Raw genomic sequence first — 11,043 nt, forward strand, 5'->3', positions numbered from 1 at the left:
CTCTCTCCCTCTGCCCCTCCCCACTTGTGCTCTCTCTCAAAAAAAAAAAAAAAAAAAAGCCAGAATTTTTCCCTCTGAATTCTTTTAAGGTCCATACTCGGCATTCCCAGCATAGGACGAGCCACAGGCCATTTCCATCAGAGATCAGAGCGGGCTGGAATGGCTGGTCTCCCTCTCCTTTCACGTTTTCACTCAGCATGATTAAAACTAATTACATAAAGCTGGGAAAGAAAGCCCACTCATCAAAATCACCCAACTCAATTTAATTCATGACTAAGTGCCCTAGTGGCTGGATTTTGATGCTTTTTATTATGTTTTAAATTTTTAAACTAAAAAAATTTTTTTTTTTACAGAGAAAGAGAGAGACTGAGGGGGTCAGAGGAGAGAAAATCCTAAGCAGGCTCCATGCTCGGCAAGGAACCCCATGCAGGGCTTGATCTCATAACCCTGAGATCATGACCTGAACCAAAATCAAGCCAGATGCTTAACCAGCTGAGCCAGCCAGGCACCCCTAAAGATTTTATTTTAAAGCAAGCTCTACACCCAATGTGGGGCTTGAACTTACAATTCCGAGATCAAGAGTTGCATGTTCTACCCACTGAGCCAGCCAGGCGCCCCGATTATAACGCTTTTTAAACAAAATGTCCACAAAGTCTTTGGGATTTTTCACTCTAAACATGAGAATGTTTAAACACAAGAATGTTTAATTATAAAGTGAGCTGGTTTTCACCTTTTTGCTCTCCGGGCAAAGCAGGAAAAATGGAAGATGTGGGTGTGTTGGGATTTGGGGACCCCTTTGTCAACATGGGTTTCTCCAGGACCTACTTATACGGTTTAAATTTAAAGAAGTCCCCTCACACACCTTTTTCTAAAAAAGCTCTAGTACTTGGCACCTTTTAAATTGTGGAATCCCCTCGAACGTTCTTTGGCTCTCCCCCAAGTGCGACCTGTAGTAAGCTCAAGACCAAATGACCTTGGTGAGCTCATGAGCTCCCTTGACTTCATGCATCTCAGATACAGGAAAAGGACAGACTTCGCCCTTGGACTTCAGCGAAGGGCATTTAAGACAGGGTCTGCTCTGTGATTCACTCCTCTACCTCCTGAAGTACTGCTGCATCTGAGCCCCAGGCTTTTAGCTTCTGGAAGGAAGGAGGGAAAGAAGGCAGGGAGCAGGGAGATACTAACGAAATGGCCTCTTCCCGGTTCTCCCCCCAGGAGAAGCAGTGCCCGAACTGGGAATCAGCAAACTCGTGTAAGCCACCAGCAGCCGCCACGCTGAAGTAACCCCACACGTTCTTGTTGCTCCGGAAATTCAGTTCCTGAACCGTTCCAGAGCTTGGCTTAAACCCCTAGAGCCAGAACAGCAAAAGCAAAGTTGCGGGGTCAGGGAATCATCACACCAGATATATTTGCATCAGAATTAAATCCCAGACAAACCCAAGAAGAACCCCCACCGTAACCCAAAGCTTAGTGTGATCAACAGAACGTTGATCTCTCTCACTAGGGGTGAGGGTGTACCCGTGTCAAGACGTCCATGCATGCATGTAATTTTTACTTTAAAAAATATATATAAAAATAAATAAACCACGTTGGGATGGGGGGAGGAGGTACAGAAACAATAGGGGGGAATGCTGTTCACTGATGGAACTGAGTGCAAGCTCATTCCGGTTTCATAAACTTGACATTGTCAGTCATAAAAAGTTTAAGTGAAAGAGAAGAGGGGTTGGATTTCGAATTCTGGGATGACGAAAAAGCCAGCAGATAAAGAAATGTGATGCGAACAGACACCTAATTTGCTTATGGGGGGCGAGGATGGGGCAGAAGGCCCATCCCCCTGAGTATAATTTTGGTAAGGGGCGGGGGGTGGACGCGGACCCTCTCGCTGGGATTAGGGCTCTTGACGTGTGTAGTCGAGGCATCCGTTTTGAGAGATGGAGAATTTCGGGTGCCCGGGCTATTTCTACTCCGAGTCCCTTCGTCCTCCCCAGCACCTGTACACAAGCCAACAGCGCCCTAAAAAATTCCCATTTCGCTTGTCCACCACCAGAGTCCATTGTTTGCAGCCAAAGATGCCAAGCTGATAGAGCTACCCTAGCTTCTAATTCTTTAATTAAAAGGGGACGAGGGGGAGACAAACCTGTCTTATCCCAAGTTTATTAAATGTAATCATTGAACAATGAGGTTGTGGTAGGTTATGGAGATGATGTGACAGTCATCCATAAGTAAGCATGTGAAGTGTGACAGATACCAGCTGGCTGGTTTCTCGAGGCACAAAGAAGAACAAGTCACAGAGGAACTCCTTACAAGGGACCAGACTCCAGGAAAGAGTACGGGGAGGGGGGCAGCAGAAAACCAAGAACCCGGGTTCTAAAGCTGGCTGCTTGTCCCAAAGATGGACGTGGCCCATAGGGTCAAACCGTGGGGCTCGGTCACAGCCTCAGCAGGTCGCAGGCATGAAGCAGGACCCTAACCTCTCGAGCTGTCCTGTCCATGAGCAACGAGAGGCACGAAGGATCTGCCCTGGTGCCTGGCACACACTTCCCGTCAATAAACCACTGCCTTCCCACGCCACGGTTTCCCTGTCTGTACTCCCAGAAGCCTGGGCGTCTCATCCAAAGCTAACATTCAGGCTCTGCCCCACACCGGAAGCCTGGGGATGGCAGGTGTGAGGGCCCCCCAAAACTTGCCTCATCGGGGTTCTCACTGGTGATTCTGGCCGCGATGACATGGCCTCGGGCGAGCGGAGGGTTGGCAGGAGTGTCAAACGAAATGGGCGTCACCCCCCACGGTGACTCTCCGTAGAGAAGCCTGATATCCTTGAGCCGGTGCAGCGGCACCCCCATGGCAATCTGAAATGAAGAAATCCACCCCGTGGACTGTCAGTCCCCACGAGCACCCTGACCCCCAGACATTGAGCATACTGCTAGACGCCCTGGAGGAAGGGGTACAGTGAATGATCTTAGGTATCCTGAGCACCTGCTGAGCACACGACACTGTGCCACACGGTGGCAGGAGAAGCAAAGCAAGAGAAAGACAGAGGGGACGCCCGGGTGGCTGTCGGTGAAACATCTGCCTTCAGCTCAGGTCGTGATCCCAGGGTCCTGGGATCGAGCCCCGCATCAGGCTCCGTGCTCAGTGGGGAGTCGGCTTCTCCCTCTCCCTCTGCCCCTCTTCCCTGCTCGTGCACTCTCTCTCTCTCAAAGAAATGAATAAAATCTTTAAACAAAATAAGAAATGTAAAAAAATTTTTTTTTAATTTTATACTTTTAATTTTAGATAGACATGCAGTGGCACGTGGTTTATTTCCCAAGTGTCATCATTTTATATTGTGGTATTGTGCCAGAATGATCTTGTTTTCTTTCTTTTCTTTTTCTTTCTTTTCTTCCTTCCTTCCTTCCTTCCTTCCTTCTTTTTCTTTCTCTCTCTCTCTCTTTCTTAAAAGAATGTTGTTGTTCTTAGGAGGTCCTTTTACTCAAGTAGAGGCAAAGCACCCTGAAGGTTCAAGTCAAAACATCTCTCAAAAAGTTAAGCCAAAAAAAAATACACTGAAACACGAATAGAAAGAACACAAATGCAGCAGAGGTTAACGACCAGTGGGTCGAAGCACAGGGGATGGGGGGTAACTGTGCGATCCTTGTAACATTCCTGAAATTTTCCTAACTAAAAAAAAAGAGACAAAATAGAAAACAATAAAAGTGCTGACGGAGGGAGGAAGGCAGGCAGTAAAGGAAGGAGGGAGACATACATTCATACATTTTTAACATTTGAGTTCCCATTCATGCAGGAGTTGCTAACTCTGGGTCATGAGTTCTCAATGAGGGCGATAGTGCCCCTCAAGGGGGCAAATATTTGCTCTTGGGGATGAAATGATCTTACTCTGTACATATCAGTCACAGATATATCTACAATAAAAACATACAGTACATCTGTGATATTAAAATTTTATAAGGGGCTGGAGCGCCTGGGTGGCTCAGTCGGTTGGGCGTCTGCCTTCGGCTCAGGTCATGATCCCGGGGTCCTGGGATCGAGCCCTGCGTTGGGCTCCCTGCTTGGTGGGGAGCCTGCTTCTCCCTCTCCCTCTGCTGTTCCCCCTGCTTGTGCTTTCTCTCACTCTTTCTCCTGCTCTGTCAAATAAATAAACAAAACTTTAAAATAAATAAAATTTTATAAGGGGAGAAATTAGGGGGGAAGTGTCTAAAAAGGTTCCTTACGGGGACAGTAATGAAAAAAGGTTGAGAAATACTTCTCTGGCTCTGTGAATGGAGAAGAGGGGGTCCACGAACGCCCTGGAACTGTACAAAGCATTTTTTTTCCCCCAGGGAGAAATCCAACAGGTTTTTGCCTGTTTCTCAAACAAAGGGCCACACAGCCAGACAAAGGTGACGAACCACTCCACAGAAGGTTCTCCGCCTGCATGGTTCTCGATGCTACTCACACAACACACTCACTTCCCCAGGGACAGCCCTCCAAGAGGGGAGCAGGACGGGGACCCCGGCCCAGCTAGAAGAAACCCCAGGGCTCTGCGCCCAGGTCCTTGCCTGGAGCTGGGCGGCTGGCAGGTTGACATCGGCGACCATCTCTGTGCAGGGATGCTCCACCTGCAGGCGGGGATTCAGCTCCAAGAAGTGGAAGCTGCCATCCTGGCTGTAGAGATACTCCACCGTCCCTGCGCTCACGTAGCCCACAGTCTTGGCCAGGTGGACGGCACACTGCAAAGACACAGAGCCTGAAGGGTCTCCAGTGGTTTTCTTGAATCATCTTCACACGGGGCTGAGTAGGTCCCCCACCAAACGCTGAGGATCTGCTGGGCATCCTTTGGGACCTCAGAGATCGCACTCCCTATGATGGGCCCAGGGTGTCTTCGTGGACATCCACCCCGCACTGGCAATGGGGACGGACGGTAGGGCGCTCCTGCTGGCTGGGCGGAGCCGGCTCTCCGGCTCTGCAAGAGCCCACCTGCTCCATGAACTCGAACACAGCTGGTATGGCGATGGTGGCCGGTGCCTCCTCGATGATCTTCTGATGCCGCCGCTGGATGGAGCAGTCACGCCCGAACAGGGACACGGCATTCCCATACTGGTCGGCGAGGATCTGGACCTCCAGATGTCGGGCGTGCTCGGCCAGCTTCATGAGGAAGACGGGGGAGCCGGGGATCTCACTCTGCACCTGGGGGGGGACAGCAGAGTGGCTCGATTTACCCTGGGGGACCAGGGCCGGAGCGAGAAGTCCTCTGAAGATATGTCCACGATCCTGCTGATCGCTTAGCTTTGTTTTACCTCTCTCACGCGAACATGCCTTTCTCCTTGACGTTTTAAGTCCAACACTGTCAAAATACATCATGTAGAAGGCGGAATTTCCCCACAATCCCATTTTTCTAAAGATAATGTGCTGTTAGGATTTGGGCACATATTGGGTAAGAGTTCAGTGTGGTTAAGAGTTAACTGGTTAAGTTAATGTGCTGGTAGGAGCTGGGTACACACTGGTTTTCTGCTGCACCTTTAGGAACACACAAAACACACAGAATGTTCTTTGAATAAAAACAGGATGAAAACGTGCCACCCAGCAGCTTTCTTTTCCTCCTCCTTAAATAGTACTCTCTTGGCCAGTTGTCCATGGTGGAACCTACAGACAGACTTACATCGTTCTTTGGATGACTAAAAGTTCAGAAATTCTTAATGATATAAAAAAAAAAGTGTTCACATAGAATGATTTCTAATAATTTTTTTTTTAAAAGCAAGCTGCAGTAATATATGGGATGGCCCCGCTTATATGAAAAATAGTAAAACAGAGCTGTTATGAACATCTATATAAAAGTATATACAGAGGTGCCTGGTTGGCTCAGTCAGTAGAACATGCGACTCTCGATCTCAAGGTTGTAAGTTCAAGCCCCACGTTGGGTATAGAGATTACTTTAAAAATTTTTTTAAATCTTTTTAAAAATTCTTAAAAAAAATTGGTTACGTCTGGGAAGGGGAAGAAGTTCAGAGGTGGTGGTAAAAAGAGAATTTCCCTTTTTTATGCTTAACATATCCCTAAAGCGTTTGAATGTTCCCATAAGAACATTTTCAAATTGCACCCTCACAATCAAAAGAAACATGCTCGTGCGTGGGTAGGGGCAGTGGGTATATGGGACCGCTGTACTTTCCACTCCATTTTGCTGTGAATTGAAAACTGCCCTAAAAAGTAATTTTAAAGAAAGGGGGGAAAAAAAAGTTTTTAAACCTACACAACCCCTAAATGTAATGGGGGATCCAGGACTGGATCCTGACACAGAAAGAAGAGATTAGTGGTGAGATCTGAGTCAGGTCTGGAGTTGACTTAACAGAAACGTATCCCTGTTAGTCTGTTAGTTGTGACAAATATGGCAGAGCTAACAGAAGATGTTAACAATGGGAAACCAAGGGTAGATAGGGACTCCATACTACTTATGCGACTTTCAAGTAAACAGAACCTCTTCCCCCGCCAAGTACCACAAAAACCTATCCACCCCAGTGGAGACACGTGATAGTGAAACCACTACTTTATAGAACACTCATATATTGCCCAGAACGGTTTAATTGGTAAACCTTTTTAGAAAGCAATTTATTGACATGTTTTTGTAAGTGTATGTGCATGCTATTTAACTAAGTCCTTGGCACGTAGTCTTTACCCAAGAAAATAATTCAGAAGAAGAAAAAATAGCTAAGTATTATTTATGTTCCATGTTCTATAATATATATTACAGATATTATATATTATTATGAAATATATTGTATTATAGTCAAAACAACAGAAATGGAAATAAGCCCCACATTTCACAAAAAAGGAAAGGCTTGATAAGGAAAACTACAGACACACCAGGAGTATTACACAATCGTCAAAATAATTACAAAGATTGGAATGACACAGAAAACATGTCCGTGATCTACAATTCAGAATTTTTTAAAATGTAGAACAAAACACTATGTAGAACGAATACAACTCTTTAAAACATGCACGTGAACAAGGTCTAGAAGAAACCCTAGAAATTATAAAATAGTTGCATTAAGAATGGGAAGATCGTTAGCCTACCCTTTTTCAAACCTTGCCAACGGGCAACTGTAACAGGCATAAAGTTTTAAAAGTGAAAACCCAGCTACAAATAAGTAAATACATGGTTCACTCCTACAACAAAAGCCAATCATCTAGAAAGGTTAAAATACCAAGACTACTAAAATTTACAAAATGTCCCATCTTCCAATAGACGTGGATACAGTCACAAACAGATAGATACTCTGGCCCTGTATCTCTGAAATCATTTAAAACCACGTGGATTCACAGGATTGAACATCTAAGGACATGGTGTATGGATCAACCCAAACCAGGGACTTCTGTGTGTGAAAACGTACACGTGTGCTTCGGAACACAGCACAGCAATATTCCAGCTCCCATGAGTGTCCTGTTGACTTCTGACACAGTAATGCTAATCAAAATAATCCGGTGGCCAACAGCTAAATACACGCAATTCCCACAGATATATGGAAAAATGCTCAGCAAGAAGAGCTCACTTGTCTGAAAAGGATTGGGAAGTCCTCAGCACTCTCTGCCTTCCGGATTCCTTTCCCTCCACCACCTTCTGATGCTTTGATCATCAAGGGAAAACCAATTTTTTCTGCCACCTGGGGGTGAAGGACAAACAGACCTCTTTAGAAGGTAGACAGTTTCCAAGCTAAAAGGACAATGAGAAGGTTCCAGCACCTTGGCCTCCCAAGCCCTGCATTTACCTCTAAGCCCTCATCTATATCTTTCACACAACCCTGGTTGTAAACATCTTCTGGGACAGTGATTCTTTTCCCCTGCTGCAGATCATCTTCTGCCCATTCCACCATCAGACCTAGAGAGTCACAAAAAAAGCTGAATCCTCCTAAGGATGGCAGAGAAACACGACACAGAAACCACAGGGCCTTTCCTCACCAACGCCTCTCTAGACCTGGGCGCTGGACCAATAGTATATAGACATGGTCCTTCAGCTTCCCACAATGGCTTTTAATTTTCTTAAGGGCTGACTCAACCTTGAATGGGAAATCAAGCTTAAGAAATTCAGACTGAGGGGCACCTGGGTGGCTCAATTATTAAGCATCTGCCTTCGGCTCAGGTCATGATCCCAGGATCCTGGGATTGAGCCCTGCAACGGGCTCCCTGCTCGGCGGGAAACCTGCTTCTCCCTCTCCCACTCCCCCTGCTTGTGTTCCTGCTCTTGCTCTCTCTCTCTGTGAAATAAATAAATAAAATCTTTAAACAAAAAAAAAAAAAAAAGGAAAGAAATTCAGACTGAGCCTATCACGAACAACCATATTAACCTGAACTGAAAAAAATTCCAATTCTACCCACTGGAGTCATTTATATGTAAATCACTGTTTTCTAAAACCCTGTGAAGATTAAAAACAAATAAACTTCCCATTCCGAATTTAAAATTCCATCTTTGGATGAAAAAAATCAAATTGGAGAGGAAACTCCTGAGACTTTTTCCTGTTCATTTTTATTTTATCCTAGAAATTCTACTTTTCAGAATCTATCCTAAGGAAATGATTAAAAAGTACATTGAGATTTAGCTAGTAGACTATCAAGACTCCATTACTTTTAGTATTTTTTTTTTAAAGATTTTATTTATTTATGTGAGAGAGAGCCAGAGAGAGAGCAAGAGTGGGGGAGAGGGGCATAGGGAGATGGAGAAGCGGACTCCCCGCTGAGCACAGAGCCCAAGGAAGGGCTCAATCCTAGGACCCTGAGATCATGAACCAAGCCAGAAGTTAGACACTTAATCGACTGAGCCACCCAGGTGCCCCTATTTTTAGTATTTTTTAAAATTAGAGCAAAACCACCTGGAAACAACCGAAACATCTAACATTAGAGGACTAGTTAAGTAAATTATGGTACATGTATATGGTAAAATCCTATGCAGATATTTTAAATGTCATAAGGTGTATTTATTGACATGGAAGGGTTAGTGAGAAAAAATAAGTCACAAACTATAGCAAATATAAGATCTCTGGCTTTTTAAAGGATGTGCATAGAAAAAAAAAAAACGCTGGACAGGTAGGCACCTAGAATATAACAAATGTTATATTCAATACCAGGTCATAGGATTATGGATGATTTCTATTTCTTTTCTTTTCTTTTTTTTTTTTTTTGGTAATTCTATATTTTCTAAGCTGTCTACAATGAAACTGTACCACTGCTTTAATAATTTTAAAAAATTTTAAATGAAAGAATAAAAAGGGCATACTCCTGTCACCCCCTCTGCTCATATTGGTGGAAGAGATCCCCCAAAGTGAAGCTCAGGCCACTTACCACTTCCACTCCAGGGCAGTGTTGGGATCTGCAGCGTCTGGGCCACAATGGTGGAGGCGATCTTATCTCCCAAGGCCCACATGGCCTCACTGGGAGGGCCTGAGGGGTCAGGGACAAAGGGGGAAGGCAGAATCGAGTTAGTCACAAGCCCCTCATGGCCGAGTGCCTGCCAAATGCACAAAGAAAAGTACTCAGAGGAATTTAACATCAAGTCGGGGAAGGAAAAAATCTGTTAGTCGGCTACTTCATCAGATGTGGTTGAAGTCTGCTGTTTTTAGTACATGTGGATTGTAGACCTGGTGTGAGTTATAACCTAAGCGATGTGGCATACACAGAATTCGCTTTTCAGGAAGAAGGCAACAAGCCAGACCAAAGGTGGCAAGCTAGTACCTCAAAAAACTAGACCCTGGGTTAGCAAACTTCTCCTATAATGAGCCAGATGGGAAGTATTTTCCGCTCTGTGGGTCTGCTTGTCTCTGTCACAAATATTCAGCTTTGCCAGTGTTGGGCCAAAGCAGCCATAGGTGATACATAAATGAATGAGCCGCGCTGCTGTTTCAGTAAAACTTCATTTACAAAAGCAGGCAGCGGGCTGGACTTGGCCTGTGGGCTGTAGTTTGATGGCTTGTGGGCTGGATCACCAAGCTCCAGAGGAGCTAAGGGATAATGAGCGTCTCGTGCGCAGCCAGTCAAAGACTATGGGGAGAGAAAATATAAGCAAGCACAAGTTACTAGGCAGACCCTTGGGATATCAGGTGTTGATCTGTACTGAGTTGCTTCAAACACGGTGTGTGTTGGAGGCCCAGCATGAAGGAACAGCAACAGGGATTTATTGTGGATGGTAAATGATTCCCCTACATCATGCAAAGATGTCAGACGGCATGAGAGCACACCAAGTTTACAAATGCAAACCCTAAAACAGACCCCATAGACAATAAGTATCATTTTTACCTCCTAAGTCATAGAGCTGAGGGACTCTGGTCCCAAAATGCTAGGGCATTCCAAAGCCCGGAGAATAGCCCAAGAAAGGCGTGGGCTTATCAGAAATGTGACCTCCAAACCCAGACAGAAATCTGAACGTGGCTGGTATCTCAGTGCCAGCACGAGCACGAGCAGAGGGTTCTGCTTGTCCCGCATCCCTCTCCCGTGGGACCCATGGCAACAGTTCCCATGTCCCTGGGCTGGCCAACCGCCCCTCCCACCCCGGACCGGCTTGCTCCTGACCATGAAAGGCTGAGAGGTGGGGCTATCAAACTGACCTCCACCTTGCAGGGCTACACTGGAAAGAGAACGTGACCTGACAGAGTGTCCCGTCAACGCCCCGATTCCCCCGTATCAGACGGCGACACTCACTCTACCTAAGAAAGCAATCTCATGCTTGCACAGGAGCTCCGGCAGTTTGGGGTTTTCAGAAGCATGGCCCCAGCCAGCCCACACCGCCTGTAAACATAGAGAGGTGGGAATGAGGAAGTTCCTTCGAGAATCCCCCTCCCGTCACACACCGAAAGCTCTTCGCGGCGTCGCATCAGCCCTGGATTTCAGAGTCTTGCAGGACCTGGAGCCTCTGGCCCTTCCAAACTGCAGGAGTGAGTTGCTCCACAGCTCAGAGCATCATCCCCCCAGTGGGCAGACTGGGCACCCCCTCCGACTTACCTGCACGGGGATTCTCTTGGCAATGTCCACAACCAGCTCCACGTTGGCATAATTGTTGTTGTTGGGCCCTCCTGGGACAGG

At 46.1% G+C, this 11,043-nt stretch overlaps 1 protein-coding gene across 3 annotated transcripts in view; it reads right to left on the reverse strand.

Moving 5' to 3' along the window:
- ACACB (acetyl-CoA carboxylase beta) overlaps positions 1–11,043 on the reverse strand; it is a 118,911-nt gene that overhangs the window by 63,960 nt on the left and 43,908 nt on the right. For 2 of the 3 annotated variants that reach the window (XM_028116591.2, XM_028116593.2), the window contains 9 exons: positions 10,963–11,043; positions 10,668–10,749; positions 9,310–9,408; positions 7,743–7,852; positions 7,527–7,637; positions 4,957–5,166; positions 4,539–4,709; positions 2,688–2,849; positions 1,186–1,349 (listed from right to left, as the gene is read on the reverse strand). The exon at positions 10,963–11,043 is cut by the window's right edge and continues 29 nt beyond it. In XM_028116591.2, coding sequence (XP_027972392.2) covers positions 1,186–1,349; positions 2,688–2,849; positions 4,539–4,709; positions 4,957–5,166; positions 7,527–7,637; positions 7,743–7,852; positions 9,310–9,408; positions 10,668–10,749; positions 10,963–11,043 — 1,190 coding nt within the window. Of the gene's footprint in view, positions 1–1,185; positions 1,350–2,687; positions 2,850–4,538; positions 4,710–4,956; positions 5,167–7,526; positions 7,638–7,742; positions 7,853–9,309; positions 9,409–10,662; positions 10,750–10,962 lie in introns of those variants that run through there. The other variant, XM_028116594.2, reaches the window with a different exon arrangement.

This window comes from Eumetopias jubatus, unplaced genomic scaffold, assembly GCF_037043125.1.
Source record: "Eumetopias jubatus isolate StellerSeaLion01/CBP00866 unplaced genomic scaffold, mEumJub1_p1.0 scaffold_16, whole genome shotgun sequence".
Classification (NCBI taxonomy): Eukaryota; Metazoa; Chordata; class Mammalia; order Carnivora; family Otariidae; genus Eumetopias; species Eumetopias jubatus.